Source organism: Dryobates pubescens, chromosome Z, assembly GCF_014839835.1.
Source record: "Dryobates pubescens isolate bDryPub1 chromosome Z, bDryPub1.pri, whole genome shotgun sequence".
Taxonomy (NCBI): domain Eukaryota; kingdom Metazoa; phylum Chordata; class Aves; order Piciformes; family Picidae; genus Dryobates; species Dryobates pubescens.
The window spans coordinates 87,806,876-87,824,292 of NC_071657.1; the positions used below are offsets into that span (position 1 = coordinate 87,806,876).

The window sequence follows — 17,417 nt, forward strand, 5'->3', positions numbered from 1 at the left end:
TGTAACAGCTTAGTGCAATCGTTCTAAATTCTACTTTTTTCTTGGAGCTCTCAGCTTAAGTAGGACTTGAACTTGTTGGACTTGATGATCTTTGCGGTCACTTCCAACCTTACTGATTCTGTGATTCTTCCAACCAAATATATCCTGGGATTCTCTAATTGTGTCTCTGCCCAGGAAGGACAGACAGTTGAGAGGTAGCTCACACATGGGCCCTGTCTCCAGGCAGGCAGTATCAGACTCATAGCAGGGTCAGGTGACAGCATTGTCCTGGCCAGGGCAGGCAGCCCACAAACCTCCTCAGGGAACCTCTGGACCTTTTTCTCCAGGAACCATGTGCAGTCACAGAAAGGTCAAGGACCCCATCCTTCCTTTTGTTTCATCTGGTACAGTTCGAGGCAGGGTTTGTAATGCCACTGATGTCACCTGGGGTCCTTGGCCCACCGCTGCTGGATGAAGTGTGACTCACCCAATGGTGGTGTTGCCAGCAAAGCAGAGCGTGGCCACCAGAGCTGGGGTTTGGCAAGGGGTGACAGGGACAGCACCGGGCTTCACAGTGCTGTGGCTTGCTTGGCCAAATGTGAGGAGGGAAGAAAGCTCATGGAGAGTGGTCAGGCAGCCAGGGGAGTGCAGCGGACTTCTCCCCAAACAGGGCTGAGCAGATGGTCTGGCTGCCAGGCACTGCTTGCCCCAGCCAGTGCAGCCCTTCCATGCAGAAGGCTTGGGGCAGAGGCTGGGGTCCTGCAGAGCCCAGAGCTGGTCCCAGTACTGCACAGGGAATGTGTCAGTGCTAGGAAGCTGTGAGGATGGTTGCTCCATGCTCTCAGCCCATGCTGCCACAAGGACACTGTAATTGCTTTCTGTGTTCTCTGACCAGCAAGAGGAGGGAAGCCCAGCGTGGGCCTCACTCCCTGGGGTAAAAGTCAGCATTGGTAAAAATGCCCAGACCAAATCCTTTGGCCAAGGAGGCTCACAGCTTGTTTCCATCAAGCAGAGGAGTGGGAGGCTTCTGCTACTTTGCCCTTGCTTCTCCCCTTAGCTACAGCCCCCCCTGTGACATTGATGGGTTGGACGCGATGATCTTGAAGGTCTCTTCCAACCTGGTTTATTCTATGTATATGTATTCTATGTATATGTATTTCTTCCCTTGCAGGCTGCGGGGACCAGAGTGCAGGCAGTGTTGTGGTTCCTGCTTGTCTGCTCTGCCAGACTCCCTCCATTTCTCCCAAGGTCAACCTGTGTCCCACACATATCCCAGCATCTGCTGCACCAGCACGCTGCCAGGCCAGACACATGAGCCTTTCAGGACAAAATAGTCTGCTCAGCCCTTGGCAAGTCTTGGGTAGGTGCTGCTGAATAGAAGCCCTCTCTCTCTCTTTGGCTTGGCAGCTCCCTGTGTGTGGGCAGTGCCATCTCCTTCCACACCACCAGCACCTTGACAGTTATGAACGCGTGAAACAAAAGTCGTCTCCTATTGCTGAGGAGAACCTGAGCTGCATGGCTGGTAGAGAACACATCCTGCTCACAGCTTGAAAGGAGTCAGGTTTCTTGGAGAGGTGGGAATTTCAGTCAGAAGCAGAAGTAAGGCTTACTCTCCTTTTCCAGGGAAACCTAAGCTCTGTCTCAGCATCTGTCCTGTGTTTATCCATTAGCACCAGCTGCTGGACACCGGAGGAAAGAGAAAAACCAGCAGAAATCTGAGTGCCTGCCTGAAAAAGCGGCTGGAAACAAAGTGAGGGAGGCACTGCCCTAACCCAGCTCCAGAACCTGGGCACCTTGGTCCCAGGGCTGCTGAATCCCCAAGTGTTCAGGCCGTGTCAGGACCACTTTGGCAAACTGCCCGTGGCAGGACACCAACAGCTTGGGCTGGGATAACCAGAACACCCCGGCCAGTGCCAGATGCACCTCTCCCCTTTCCCCAGCCAAGCAGGTGTAGCAGGGCTTGGACTGCTTGGAAATGCCCATGTGTGCATTGCTCGGGGACATGGCTGCACCACCAATCTCTCTTTTGGATGGGCAGTTTGGGACCCTTCCCCTTCCCTCCACCCCGTGGCAGCTGGCAGCCACCCTCACTGCACGCTGCTGGTGCTGGCAACAGGATGCTGCTGGCCCTGCAAATGCCATTTGTAGCCAGCCTGCACATTTGGCTGCCTGAGAAACTTCCTCTGCCCGGCTTGCAGCAGGAAGGCTTTGCCTGGAGCCAAGCCTGCAGTCCTGGGATGTGCTGCCCATGGCATCCTACCAGGGACATGCTGCCCATGGCACCCCACCAAAGCCTCACCCCTTGAACCATGGAGCATGTGAAAGGCACACGAAGGCTGCATCAAAGTGTCGTGGGTTGAGGCTGGGATGGCCACTAATCAGTGAGACAAGCTCTCTATTGCTCCCTCTCCCTTCCCCGAAGGTAAATGGAAAAGGAAGAAGGGAGAGAGACTTCATGGGTGGGGACAAAAGCCCCAGAAAATATGCCTGCGGCAGTGACTGCCTTCAGCCCAGCTGCTGCACCGAGCTCTTTGCTGCTGCCACCCAGGATGAGCAGAGCCTCCCCGTGCCAAAGCAGAGCGTGCTGTTGCCTCTGCACCCTGGCTGGGGAATGGGGGTTCTCTGGGGCATGGCTCTGCGTGCCTGGCTCTGGATGGATCCCCGCAGCAAGGAGCATCCTTGCAGGAGAGCTCCCTCCCTCCCAGCCTCTCTGCAGCTTCCCTCAGCACTGGTCCTACCAGCTCCACCAGCCCCGTCCCAGCTCCCTGCTGAGCACTGCAGCCTCAGCAGCAGCCTTTGGGCTCTAGCAAAGTGTCAGCGCCACCATCCCCAGACCTTCCTGCCCCAGGCACAATGCATGCCACTAGGGCAAGAACCAGGGCAAAGGCACCACTGGCCATGGCAATAGGGCTGCCAAGTGCCCACCACGGCTCCTTCCCAGCCCCTCGCCTTGGCTCCTTTTATAGGGCTGAAGCTGGAGCCCCATGAGCAACCAGCTGGCAGCTGCAGGTGGTTGGCTGGGTAGCCTAATGGCAGGGTGCCTGGGCCAGGCCAGGCCAGGCCAGGCCAGGTGAGGAGGTCTGCATGACCTAGGCAGTGCTGGAGGAACACAGCTGAACATAGCTGATCAGAGAGGCAGGGACATAGTGTTTTTTGAGGTCCTTCTAGCAGACTGGAAAGCATCAACCTCCTTCCTTGGGTTACAGGCTAGAAATGATGACCTCTTTAATGCTTTAACCCTGGCAGCCTGCTTTGCTGGTGCCAGTGCCTGGCCAGCGTGCCAATCCGTGGTACCTGAGCGTTCCTGGCAAGGGCAAGCTGCAGCCCTCTATGGGGGAGAAGCCTCATCCTGCCTTCTGCTTGGCCAGCAGAAACATTTCCCCAGCACCTTCGTCTGGTGAGTAACAGCTGCTACTTCTGCTGCTTTGGCTTTTGCAGGGCTGGAGGAAGGAGTAACGGCAGAGGGGCACAGGGGTACAAGCCGCTGTGCTTGCTCAAGGCCCCCAGCAGTCTGTCCGGCCTTGTGTTTGTACCTCTGCCCTTCATCTGCTGCTCTTTGGGGCCGTGGATGAACAAAACACAGTGCTCACCGTCCCTGTGCCCCTCAGCTGCTTCCCTGCTCCCTGCAGTGCCTGCAGCAGGCGTGGGGCTCCGGGCCACTGAAAATGAAGGTGGTTTTCTGGTTCACAAACATGTGCTGTTTACTGGATGTGCCCTGTCTGGGGCACTGGGTGGCACCAGGGCTGCACTGCACATACTTGGGTGCACAGTAGTCCCACCCTGGGGTGGTACCACCTGCTGCTCACCGCAAGACCTGCCACAACACAGGACCTTGCTGCCATTGCCGTTGTTGCTCAGTGCCTCTCCATCTGGTCTGGGTGGTGTCAAAGGCTGTGGCACGTGGAAAACATCCCTCCTCATCGCCTTGAACAGTCCCAGAGTCGGGGGTTTATCCTGGAAGCCTGAGATCTTCCCCTCTGGGGATCTCTGGATCTTGCCGCAGACGCCACACTCCATCTCCTCAGCCTGACACCAGCCCCTGTCTCTCTGCTCTGTTTGGCAGGGACAGGTTGCCCTGTGTGAGCTGCCACGGCAGTGGCAGCCACCTTCCAAGCCACAGCCACAAGCACCTGCCTGATTGAGGCTGTGCCAGGCTTGACAGACTGTAGAGCTGGTGTGCTTGGGGCTGGGCTCTCTCTGTAATTCTTCTGCAAGAGGCTTCGTCTTCACCCACGAACAAACCAGCTTTGCACCACCAGTGCTGGACTAAGCCTGGCAGGTGTCCACAGAGGGAGATAGAGCATCACTGCTGACATGCAGTGACAGAGAAGGGCATAGTTACTGATTGTAACACAGGGATGGGGTGGGATGGGATGGGATGGGATGGGATGGGATGGGATGGGATGGGATGGGATGGGGTGGGGACTTCGAGTGTAGACATTCTACTTTGTGCTCTCTGCAGAGTGAAGAAAACACTTTCCTGATATCTCGTATCTACCAGTCCTCCAGAGCATGGATCCCAGGGCTGGGAAAGCCTCTGTTGGACCTGGGTATGAGGGCACTGCGGGGAAGGCGGCTAGACTGGGGATTCTGTTGCCACCTGCCGGCAGGTCAAGGCGTGCTGGCACAGGGTGGAAAGTCCCGTTCGAATGAGATGGGAAACGACCTCAGAGAGCAGGACTGGGGGGAGCAGACCGGGATCCAGATGTTCCTGGGGAAGGGCCCTGGGGTGGCTTCATCTCTGCAGCGGTATCCGTGCAGAGAAAAGCTGCTTCAGAGGGGGAGTGAGGGTGGTTTTTAAAAAAGGACAGCCAGAGCTGGGATGACTTTTACATTTTATTTCTCATAGGAGAAGCTGGTTTTACTTGCCTTGAGGAGCCTGGGCTGCAGCCAGAGCAGACTGTCAAGGGGCAGGTGAAGACTCATTGTCGCATGATGGGGATAAGCTCAGCAGGATCTTTTCTTTTGGGATGCGTTTGCGTGTGAAGATGTTTCTGCCCACCCTGTGGGAAGGAGAGAGTTCCTGTGGGATGGCTCACAGACACCATCCATTGAGGGCTGCCAGTTCCAGCAGACAGCAGCAGTGCCATTAAATGACCCCCCACGCCTGCCAAGATGGAGCAGCTGCCACGTGCCCCACGCCAGGGCAAGCCCTGTGCTGGGAGGCACCTGAATTCCTTCTGCAAAACCACATTGGGGGATTCCCAGGGTCTCTGTGGTCTCAGGTCAATGATGGTTCTTGAGGGTCCTGGGGAGGACCGCTCTTTGGGGCTGAGGTCCCCCACAGCCCCCCACTACCTTGTGGCTTTCCAGTCCTCCTCGAGGGACCCGACAGCTTCACGCAGCAGCCACGTGGTGGTCAGTGTCTCCTTTCCACCTGCGTCCACGAAGCACTGCCCCACGAAGGCGGTTGTGGCATCTGGGGGAAGCACTTGGTGGGGGCTTGCTGGAGACGGCACCCACGCTTGCTGGCCACTTCCCCTGCCCTGGCGTCCTCCCAGCCACAGCCACGTTGTTGCTTCAATGGCCATACGCCCACCCAATCTGTGCTGAAAGGACCTGCCCGTCCCCAGCGTCTCCCTGGGACCAGGCAGGACCTATGGCATTGCATCCCCCAGGCACTGACACGGCTCCAAACCCGCCACGGTCACCTCAGACCGTCCCTCAGGGGTGGGTGCAAAGACACTGGGTGAGGAGGAACTGCTACCTGCCAGCCTAGCATTTCTCAACAGCCCAGTGCTGGGCATGCCCCACAGCCTCCCTCCGATTCACTGCTGCAAAGCGTCGCCCAGCAGACATTGGGGCAGAGGAAAAATCCCGCTGGACACCTGTGTGGCGCTCAGTGTCCCCGTGGGGCCATGCCCGTGTGTCCCCACACTTACTGGAGAACTTGTCCCAGTGCACGGTGAAGGTGAAGGTGGGCCATTCCCCCTCGCCGGGCTGCTGCTGGCTGCCCTTCAGAGGGGAGAGGCGGGCGCAGCCACCACCGAGCGTGACCCTTGTGAGGTATTTCCCCTGGAATTCCCCGTTGCTCCTCACGGCCGAGATCTCCATCAGCGAGTCCTGCTCGTTCCTCCACAGACCGCTGAGCTGGCACTGAAGGGACAGGGCCACGGGCCCTCTAGCCCTCTGCAGAGCACGGAGGCCACCACACCCCCGCCACTGGCGCCGCAAGCCCTGCTGGAAGTGCGCCTGAAGGACGCAGCTCTCCCTTGCCCCAGATCGGGGAAGCGCTCCTCCAAGGTGATCCTGGCTGCTGAGGAGATGGTGCAGCAAACCCTGCATGTGGCAGCCTGCAGGCAGGCATGGTGGACCCAAATGCAGACCACACGGGAGGGAGTGCAGCATGCACTGGGCCAACAGGCACAGACCCCATGGGGAGGAATGCCCCAACCATGGTGGGGCTGAAGGAGTAAAGTTTTGCTGAGGGGAGACCGGGTGGCCAGGAGTGACCCAGAGACAGCCTGCCCGTTGCTTGGGGCGGGTGCCTGCAAGTTTCTGCTTGTCCCAGCCTAAGTAACGTTGACAAGCGAACCCCTGGCTGCTCAGACTGTGCCCGGTGCCATGTGGGCACACCCCCATCACCCCTGTCCTCATACCTTGCTCTCCGCAGGGGTGACACATGCCACCAGGGCCAGGGCAAGGAGCAGGGCAAAGGCACCGCTCCCCATGTCCATGGGACTGCGAAGCCCCCAGCACGGCTGCCTCCCGGCCCCACATCCCAGCTGCCTTTATAGAGGGCTGTAACTGGAGACACACGTGCGCTGGGCTGGCAACTGTGGAGCGGCTGGCAGGGTGCCCAGGTCAGGAGAGGCACAGAGGTCTGCATGACCTGGGCTGCACCAAAGGAATGTGGGGATGAGCACGGACCTGCAAGGAGGTAGGGGCGTGGGGATGGTTTGTGCATCCCCTGTCCAGGAGTTTCTGCCAACCCATTCCTTCCTCTGTGCAGCTGGAAGACATTAAAGTGCGCTTGTCCCCATGGGTTGCCCTCCCCGTGCGTGGTGGTCCAGGCACAAAGCCCGTGACAGGCTGGACCTGCCTGGACAAGAGCCAGAGGCAGGGGACCGGGAGGTGCCACCAGACATGCAGATCTGGTGTGGGCATGAGGGAGTGCTGGGATGGAACAGGAGGGCAGAGAACCACACAGAGAGTCCCTGAGTGACCTGGGAACGCCTCAGCTCCCTCTCCTTAGGTGGGACAGCAGGTGGACTGGGACAGACGTTGGGCACTGAGGTGTTCAGCACTGAGACCTTTCAAACAGTCCCTGTAGAAACAGTTGTGTAGGACAAACTTCTGCACGTGCTTAAGAGCAGGCTGGAGAGCCCCTGCAACACAGACACCTTCTCCGTTCGGACGGCGACCAATTGTTTTGGGGATTTGATCCCCATCCCCATAAATCTGTTCCTTTTTGAACCAAAGCACAGTGTGAGCACCTGGGCAGCACAGACATGGCAGCACTGTGCCTGCAAGAAGCCTCCTGCCTCCGCCAGCTCCCCAAGCCCCTGGAGGTGTTCAAGGAATGACTACGACTGAGGCTCGCCAGGCAGCACGAATGGGTGGTTTTCCCTCTCGAGGGAGGTCTGCAGTGAGGCTGAAGGAGATCTCACCGTGGTTGTGCTGATGGGTCTGAGCTGGAAGAAAGCAAGCAGTGCTGGGTTTGTGGCTCAGAGAGGCAGAGCAGACGTGAGCAGCGGGCAGAGTGCTGTGAGCAGGTCTTGCAGCTGGGTAAATCCCAGCGCTGACAAAGGCCCAGTGCTCACTGGGAAGCATCCTCTGCCACAGCTCCCTGCAGGCACCCTGACACATCATGTCCTGTCACCTGCCACCCCAACACCAGCAAGCTGGCAGCCCCACAGCCTTGCTGGCTGCCCCACAGCCTTGCTGGCTGCCCTCCTCTAGGGAGAGGACTCACAAACCACTCTGCCAGCCCGTGCCTGCCACATTGGTCACGGGCACCGTGGCTGCCCGCAGGCTTTACAGACTGCTCAGGCCCTGGTCAGCACCAATGCTGTGCTGGAGCACCCAGAGCTGCTGCACAACCTTGGGGAGCCCTTCCCCAGGGAAGCGTTGGCAGGAAGGCAGTGATGCTGCAGGCTTAACAGTATGCCCCAGTGCTGAGCTGGCCACACTTCAGGATCCAAACCGTGTCCTCTGGTCCCTCTGCCACCCTCTTTCTTAATTGTCAGGTTCCTCCACATCAGGCAAGGGCCTGTGCAGATCCTGTGGCAGGAGGCTGGCACGGAGGTTACTCAGGCAGGCTGTAAAGGAATGGAAAAAGACAGCGAGGGAACAGCACCATCGGTCCAGAAGTGGGAGGCAGACCCAAGGGAAAAGGTGTGAAAACCAAGCCACATGCAGGTCTGCAACAAGGTGGGCTACGACACGGAGCAGGGGGAAAACTGGCTGAAGCCACAGACGCTGTTAGCAAAGCTCTCCCACAGCATTCTTGGCAGGAATCCCAGGAGAGCAGTGGGAGGTGGCAGCCCCGCCAGCCCCCTGCTGCCTTTAGGCTGCTCAGATCCTGGGCAGGGTGCCAGTAAGGGGTGTGCATCACCGTCCCAGGTTATTCTGGGAGTGGAGTACTCCAGGTTTGGATTCAGACCCAGAGATGAATTTCCTGGAAATCATTCATTCTGGCCGGGAGGGGTGACTCAGGCAGCACCGGCCTTGCCCAGTGCCATAAGTCACAAGGTCCGGCAGGCAGGGGTTTGGGGCTGTGTTTGCTGGGTGTCTGCTTTAGGGGAAATCCCTCATTTGGGAGCTGGGTGTGCTGCAGCTCCCAGCGCTGTGCTGCCGGTACAGAGCAGCCTGTGCCCTTTGCCCAGACCATGGACACAGCCAACACTCTGCACATGCCTGCCCAAGGGCTGCCTCGGAGCTCAGGGAGAGCTCCAGACAGCAGTTTCACAGTATCACAGTATCACCAAGGCTGGAAGAGACCTCAAAGATCATCGAGTCCAACCTGTCACCACAGACCTCATGACTAGACCATGGCACCAAGTGCCACGTCCAATCCCCTCTGGAGCACCTCCAGGGACGGTGACTCCACCACCTCCCTGGGCAGCACATTCTAATGACGAACGACTTGCTCCGTGAAGAACTTTCTCCTCGCTTCGAGACTAAACTTCCCCTGGTGCAGCTTGAGACTGTGTCCTCTTGTTCTGGTGCTGGTTGCCTGGGAGAAGAGACCAACCCCTTCCTGGCCACAACCGCCTTTCAGGTAATTGTAGAGGGCAATGAGGTCTCCCCTGGTCCTCCTCCTCTCCAGGCTAAACAATCCCAGCTCCCTCAGCCTCTCCTCATGGGGCTTGTGCTCGATGTCCTTCCTAAACTGCGGGGCCCAGAACTGGACACAGGACTCAAGGTCTGGCCTAACCAATGCGGAGTCCAGGGGCACAATGACTTCCCTGCTCTTGCAGGCCACACTATTCCTAATGCAGGCCAGGATGCCATTGGCCTTCTTGGCCACCTGGGCACACTGCTGGCTCATGTTTAGGCGGCTGTCAATCAGCACCCCCAGTTCGCTCTCTGTTTGGCAGCTCTCCAGCCACTCTGACCCCAGCCTGTAGCTCTGCATGGGGTTGCTGTGGCCAAAGTGCAGTACCTGGCACTTGGACTTGTTGAATGCCATCCTGTTGGACTCTGCCCATCTGTCCAGTCGGTCGAGGTCCCTCTGCAGAGCCCTTCTGCCCTCTGAGATTTGAGATGCAGAAGGGCCCCCCAGCTTACCCTCCCACAATGCTCACCTCACAGCTAGCAGGGAGGAGCCAGTGCTGGCCTGTGCTTGGCTCCAGAGTGTTTCTCTGGGGAGGCACCAAGCAGCCTGAGTGGAAAAGGAGCTTTGCCGGGGCCAGTCTCTTCCCAGAGCAACCCGGGGGAGAGCTTCATCCTGCACCCCACCCACCACAGCGCTCGAGTGCAGCACCCCCAGCACATCTCCCCAGACTGCACATAGTTACTTCTACAGGGGGAAAAACATTATGTGGGTTTTGGGGACTTCATTTGCTGGAGCTGATTCTCCCAAGTCTGGCTGAAGCAAAAGGCGTTGGCAGGGGCATGGGAACAGGGATGGGGTGGAGATGTCGTGAGGGGTTACCTGGGGCTATTCTCTGACGCAGCCTGACCTTCCTGTCTCTGGCCCGGCGCCTCCTGGCTGAGGCCTGTACCTGGGCTTCACCCCTCACTTGCGAGGGCCCCCGCGCCCCAAACGTCCCCCCGGTCACCGCAGGGTACGGAGAGAAGGAGAAGGAGTCATCAGGCCACGGCAAGGGTCTGTGTGCAGGGGCGGCTGGTGCTGCGCTGCAGCTGCAGGGATTTGGCAGGCGAAGGAAGCGAACCTGCCCCAACAGCAAACGAGAAAGCCCAGGGCATTGCGGGCCGGAGATGGGCAGTGCTGGTCACCCAACCCGGGCGCCAGCCAAACGCCAGCAAACGGCAAGGCAGGTCAGGTGCTGAAGCCTTGGCAACGAGGCGTAGGGGAAGTGGGCCAGCATGGGGGATGGTTGAGGCAGCTAAAGAGCTGCTTTGGGGTGGGGAGAGTGTCAACAGACTGTCAGTCATGGCTTCCTGTAAGCCTTAGGGGTTTGCTTTCTGTTTCTGCTCCCCTGCTGAGCAAGCGCCAGTTTACATCATCTCCTATCCCATGAAATGCAGCAGCTGGCCTTAGCCACTCAGCTGCCCACTAGACTTGCTCAATGCCGTCCTGCTGGACTCTTCCTGTCTGTCCAGCCCATCAAGGTCCCTCTGCAGAGCTGTCCTACCCTCTAACAGAACAACACCTGCCCCCAGCACCCTCTCTCTTCATAGAGATCATCAATGACGATATTGAACAGGATGGGGCCCAGCACTGATCCCTGGGGCACACCACTAGTGACTGGCTGCCAGCTGGATGTGGCACCATTCACCACCACGCTCTGGGCTCGGCCCTCCAGCCAGTTCCTAACCCAGCACAGAGTGCTGCTGTCCAAGCCCCAGGCTGACAGCTTGGCCAGGAGTTTGCTGTGGGGGACAGTGCCAAAGGCCTTGCTGAAGTCCAGGCAGACTACCTCCACAGCCTGCCCCACATCCACCAGGCGGTTACCTGGTCAGAGAAGGAGATCAGGTTGGTCAGGCAGGACCTGCCCCTCCTACATGGCACGGAACAGAGTGGCACAGCCAGAGTGTGCAGACCCTCATGAGATTATCCTGGACCCCACGGCAGTAGAGCATGGCACAGCAGCAGGGGGCAGCCACTTGGCCAGGTGCTGTGCCCAGACTGTGTCCTTACCTTCCAGGCAGTGGTAGCATGGGCATCAAGCAGGGACAGAGAGAGTAGGAAGCAGCAGCTGAAGCTCACCATGGCAGCAGTGGTGGGAAGAGCAGCCCTGCTCCCGCTTGACCACTTCTAGAGCTGAGCAACAGCTGCCCATGATGGGCATCCTGCCGGGGACCACCCTGCTAGGAGATGACACAGGCCACTGTCCACTGTGCCACAGAGCAGAATCCTGCATCCCAGGCAAGGCAGGGGCACAAGGCAGCACAGGAGAGCAGTGGAGGCATTTCTGGAAGATCCCAGAGCATGGAGAAGGATCACAACAGGGGACACACACTGAGCCTCAAGAGGCCATGGGATGCAGTGGCAGGGATGGGGAAACATCCCTGCAAGGTGCCATGACACAACAGCCAGATGGTTGATTTTAGCAAAGCTTTATTGGGAAGAGTAGGTCGTGTGGCAGGAGGTGGGGGCAGCATCCCTGGCTCCAATTCAGCTCAGGAACCCCAGCACAGCCACCCTCACTCCTTCTGAGGGGGCAGTCTAGTGAAGTTGTTGATGCCAACCCTGCAGGGACACAGAGGGAGCACACATAAGTGTAGGAACTGCAGCCTTGCACAGGGCTAACACCCTCCTGGGACACAGCCTTGTCTCCCACCCACAGCACTGGCACCATGGTGGCACCCCCAGGAAGGCCATGTGTGAGTGCCCCATCCTCAGCCATCCTCAGCCTGGCAGCAGCTTTGCCAGATGCTGACCCTCTGGGGTGGGAACCCTCCACCCCTCTGGGGATGCACAGGAGACTTGTGCAAGGCAGGGCCAGGGAGGGGGCTCACCTAGTGGCTTTCCAGTCATCTGTGATGTTGTCCACATGTGACCTCAGGAGCCACATGGTCTTCAGAACCTCCTTTCCCTTCTCATCCACAAAGCACTGGCCAGTGAAGACAGTGATAGAGTCTACAGGAATGGGGCAGAAGGTGGAGGGAAGCACATCCAGGGAGGCAGGTCAGTGCCAAGCTGTGTCCCTACCGCCTGTCCCAGCACAGGGGACAGTAGGCCCTTGCCCTCTAGGGACAGCAGGCGGGAAGGGTCAGAGGGCTTGGGCTCTTGAGTGCAGATGGGCAGGCAGCAGCCGCAGTGGGCTTCAGCCCCCAGCATGTCTTCTGTGCCCTGACACCAACGAAAGGAGCTCCAAGGTCAAGGATAGGAGAGCACTGGGGACATCACAGGCAAAAGCAGGGGATGATCACAGGCAATGCAGGGAAGGGAAGAGGAAGGTCAAGGACATCATAGGAAGCACAAGGGGACAGTGCAGAGAGATGCACCTGAAAAGGTCCAGTTGACAGTGAAGCCAAAGGTGGGCTGATTCTTCTGGTTGATGTGGTGCTGGGACCCCTGCAGTGGTGACACCTTGATCTTGTTGGAGGTGGCTGTCACAGCTGTGTGGTAGAAGCCATTGAAGTTGCCTTCTTCATTCACAGCCCCGATGGCCATGGTGGAGCCCAGGTCGTTGATCCATTTGCCAGTCAGCACACACTGGAGTGGAAGGGACTCAGGTTTGATGCCACAGCACAGCCTGGCTGCGGGCAGGGTGGCAGGAGCGGGCACCCCAGGGACCCACGGTTCCCCTGGCCCCCCTGCCCCATGCATCCCAGCCCTCCATTACCTTTCTGGCAGCCTGGCCAGGAGCCACCAGGGCCAGGCTGAGCACCAGGAGGAAAGGAGTCACTTGCACCATCCCTGCAGAGGGCAGACAGCCGGTGTAGCCAGGAGGTGCTCCTTGCAGAGCTCTGTCGAGGTGCCTGCTCCCTTGCCCTTTTATTGCTGCTGGGGCTGCAGGTGGCAGCTCTGGCCAGGGCATTGTGCAACCTGGGTGTTCCCAATTTTGCACTTCCCAGACACACAGGGCTGGGGAAGACCCTGGCTCCTGCAGGCTGGTGACTGCCAGGACAGATGCTCAGCAAGGGAAAACCCCTCTCGGGTCTCTTCTTTTCAGCACTCCATTGCTGTGCCCAGGGTGCAGAGGAGTGCCAGGAAGCCTTAATCCCTATACACCTCAGGACTGACTGCAGCTCACAGCCTCTCCCTGCTCCTCCTCACCCAGCATTCTTGTGCAAAGCCACCCAGCACTGAGCTCTTTTTGTGGCTTTGCTTTATCCCCTGCCAGCATCAAAGCAGCTGCAGATCAGGCAAGAAAGCGCTCTTTAAGAAAAAAACACAGAGTTGAGTCCTCCAGGAGGACCAGAAAGGGCCAGGGCTGGGCCAGAAACTTGCCATTTTGCAATTCAATCGCCAAATTCTGCTATCTCTTTGTAAGTTGGCAGCAAGGCCAAGTCTGCCTCTTTTTTGGACCTGCTGGAAGGTGTCCAGAGAATGGCCATGAGGATGAGCAGAGTGCTGGAGCTGCTCTGCTATGAGGACAGACTGAGAGAGTTGGGGTTGTTCAGTCTGGAGAAAAGAAGACTCTGAGGAGACCTAATGTGGCCTTCCTTGTGGCTGCCTTGAGAGCAGCCCTGAAGAAAAGGCGTTGGGGGCTCAGTCTGTTCTTGCCTGAAGGTTTCCTGGTGTTCTTACAAACATGCTTTTGTTAGAAGGAAATGGTTTGTTTCCTTTATTGTAATCATGGAGCACAAACATCCCCCAAATCTCTTGGACATCACATTTTAACCATGACAGCAGTTGTCTTTCGCAGGGATCCTTCCCCAAAGTTAAGTGCCTGTGTATCTGTGCATTTAAAGCATTCCCCCTATCCTGCAGCCATTGCTGGCCCAGAGAGGCTGAAGCCACTGGGTTCACAACAGATTTTCTCAGCCATTCCTCAGTGATTTTCAAAGCAGCCTCCTAAAAGGTGTGTGTTTTAATCACCCCAGCCACCACAGCAAGAGCCGAGGGAGCCCTCATCACCCCACAACGTTCCTTTCCTAATATGGGCACAAGGCAGCCCTTTGCAACGGTCTCACAGATACTTCCCAAGGTCTGCGCTGCATTTAGTCCCACATTTGAGACCCGGGTTCTCCCCCACACTGAAATTCATCCCTACCCAGGCTGGGAGCTTGGCATTTTCTGCTGTGGGTAGCTCAGCGTCCCCTCTCCGGTACGCAGCAGCCCACAGCCCTTTCACCCCCTGTCCGCGGGAGCTCCCTGGCCAGAGAAGCCGGCTGTCTGCAGCACATTTCTGCCCAGTGTTTGCTTGCCTCTGTCCTGGAAATTCGCTGCACCATGAGGGATGCTTTCAGACGCAGCCTCAGTTTGCTTGGGCTGTATTTTGGGCAGGCAGCTGCTGCCTGCAGCATGGATTTAGGAAGGGCAGGTCCTGCCTGACCAACCTGATCTCCTTCTATGATCAGATGACAAAGCTATAGTGTCTATTCTTCCTAATTTTGACCTGTTGAGAACACTGTGGCTTTAATGACTGTAACAAAGGTCAATATAGGTTATAATAACTGGCATCCAGCCTGAACCATCTTATGTCAAGGTCTGGTATAGTATGTATTTCCACCTCTCAATGCCTATTGGGTTGCAGCCAGCAGTAGAGCAGGAAGTTCTTCTTGGTGGCAAATACATGGATTAACCCAGTCTTGCCTTTGACTAGATAGGTAACAGATGCCAGTTCTTCCTTTAATCCAAGCAGCATGTGTCTTATGTCTCCTGTTGCTCTCTGCACGAAGCATGGACAATGGTATGGTCCACGCCACTTTGCCACCAATGGTGCTTTCTTCTGCTCTTTAACTAGGACCCTGATTCCTGGTTGGATGTTATGAACAGCAAAATCCAAAGGCAGGGTCTGTGTCAGCCAAGCTTCCTGTTGGAGAGATTTCACAAGACACAGTGTCCTGGCACATAATGTTTTAAATACACATCACTTATTTCCAACTTCCCACAGGACTGTGAATTTGCATAGTAAGGAAATCCAAACATTAATTCCGAGGGGCATAGCTGTATATCCCCTCTAGGTCTGACTTGCATTTGAGCCAAAGTGAATGGTAGAAGCTGTATCCAAGGCATCTTGGTTTCTCAAAAGATGTTTCTTGATTTCCCCACTCATTTCTTCTACCCAGCTTCCACTATTCCATACCTTGAAATTATTTGTTCCAGGGTCACTTTAATAGCTGATCCAGTGGTTGCTGAAGCAACTGAAAAAACTTCTGGCCCCTCTGTTAAGTTGGCATACTATTACCAAAGATATTTAAACCTTCCCACCATTGGAATGGGCGTACAGCCCAGGGTTGCCCTCCCCAGGCAACTTCCCTTGTAACTTGGTTATTGATCTTGGCACAAGCCAAGCAACCTTCAACAGCCCGTTTTGCTAGCCCAAAAAGACCCAAAGGCATACACCCTGAAGAAGGCTTCTGCCACCAATCCTCCAGAGCCCCAGTGGCTCCCTTAATTTATTTTCTTTAATATTTGTAGAGCCAAAGCCTTTGGCATACATTGTTTACCAATTACCCCCTCCTTCTCTCACACATTGTTTACCAATTATCCCCCTTTTTCTGCCCCACTATCTTTAAGTATCTCCAACTCCTCTGGCAGAAATGACACCTCCTTCAGTGGCTGAACGACTGGGGGCAAAGGGAAGGTCTTAGAAGAAGTGCTGCTTTCCAAGCTTCTTCAGCTGCTAATTGATTCCCCATTGTCCCCTCAGAGTGTCCCGTCTGATGTCCCTTGACATGTCTTATTGCCACTGCCTCTGGCAAATTCACCACCTCCAACAGGTGAATAATTAAATCCTCATGACGAGATGTTTTTCCTCTTTCCTCCCACAGTTTCCCAAATGCATGAGCCACCCCATATGCATATTTTGAACCTGTAAATATGTTTACTATTTTTCCTTGATGCAATTCAGGGACTCTATTTAATGCATACAATTCTGAAGTCTGTGCTGATCATGTGGAGGGTAGAATCATAGAATTGTTAGGGTTGGAAGGGATCTCAGGATCATCTAGTTCCAACCCCCCTGCCATGGGCAGGGACACCTCACACTAGATCAGGTTGCTTAGACACACATCCAGTCTGGCCTTAAAACGTTCCAGGGATGGGGCTTCCACCACCTCCCTGGGCAACCTGTTCCAGTGTCTCACCACCCTCATGGTGAAGAACTTCCTAACATTCAATCTGAATCTACCCATTTCTAGTTTTGCTTTATCCCCCCTAGTCCTGTCAATGCCTGACACCCTAAAAATCTTTCACCAGCTTTCTTGTAGGCCCTCTTCAGATACTGGAAGGCCATAATTAGGTCTCCTTGGAGCCTTCTCCTCTCCAGATTGAATAGTCCCATTTCCCTCAGTCTGTCCTGACAGGAGAGGTGCTCCAGCCCTCTGATCATCCTCATGGCCCTTTTCTGGACACCTTCCAGCACCTCCAGATCCCTCCTGTAATAGGGGCTCCAGAACTGGACACAGTACTCCAGGTGGGAACTCACCAGAGTGGAGTAGAGGGGGAGAACCACCTCCCTCAACCTGCTGGCTATGCTTCTCTTGATGCAGCCCAGGGTGTGATTCATTTTCTGGGCTGCAAATGCACACTGATGGCTCATGTTGAGCTTCTCATCCACCAGCATCCCCAGGTCCTTTTCTTCAGGGCTGCTCTCAAGCCCATTGATGCCAAGCCTGTATTTGTGCCTGGGATTGCCCCGACTCAGCTGCAGGTCCTGGCACTTGGTCTTGTTGAACCTCATAAGGTTGGCTTGGGCCCACCACTCCAGCCTGTCAAGGTTCCTCTGCAGAAAGCAGAAGCAGCGATAATCAATAAATCTATGTTGACATTTCCATTTCTATGCAGTAGTTCTGAAAATCCCCACAGAAAAGCTGGCAGCAAGTGCACGTTGTTTGCGATGACCACCAGGAGCCCACCTAGCCAGCTGATTGAGGCACAACCACAAACAACTCCAGGAAGCTCTTAATAACATTCCCCAGCTCAAGGGCTTTGTCTAATATGAGCCTGCATCAGGAAGCGCTTGCTACTTCTCCATGAAACCTCAGCAAAGCCACCTCAGAAAGCTTTCTAGGCTGGAGCAGGCATTGTCTTGCACCACGAAGTGCCTCCACTGCTCTCCTGTGCTGCCTTGTGCCCCTGCCTTGCCTGGGATGCAGGATTCTGCTCTGTGGCACAGTGGACAGTGGCCTGTGTCATCTCCTAGCAGGGTGGTCCCCGGCAGGATGCCCATCATGGGCAGCTGTTGCTCAGC

The 17,417-nt window shown here is 56.4% G+C and overlaps 2 protein-coding genes across 2 annotated transcripts; both read right to left on the reverse strand.

The window, feature by feature from the left end:
* Window positions 1-4,882: 4,882 nt before the first annotated feature.
* LOC104296147 (avidin) lies at window positions 4,883-6,686 on the reverse strand. Its single transcript, XM_009909815.2, has 4 exons — window positions 6,579-6,686; window positions 5,862-6,075; window positions 5,278-5,398; window positions 4,883-4,982 (listed from the first exon to the last, which is right to left on the reverse strand). Exons 1-4 carry the CDS (start codon window positions 6,654-6,656, stop codon window positions 4,883-4,885), a joined length of 513 nt encoding a protein of 170 aa, XP_009908117.2. The 5' UTR covers window positions 6,657-6,686.
* A 5,068-nt stretch (window positions 6,687-11,754) lies between these two features.
* Window positions 11,755-13,089, reverse strand: LOC104304835 (avidin). Its single transcript, XM_009905612.2, has 4 exons — window positions 12,900-13,089; window positions 12,559-12,769; window positions 12,070-12,190; window positions 11,755-11,800 (listed from the first exon to the last, which is right to left on the reverse strand). The coding sequence occupies exons 1-4, from the start codon at window positions 12,969-12,971 to the stop codon at window positions 11,755-11,757; spliced, it is 450 nt and encodes a 149-aa protein (XP_009903914.2). The 5' UTR covers window positions 12,972-13,089.
* Between the last annotated feature and the right edge of the window lie 4,328 nt (window positions 13,090-17,417).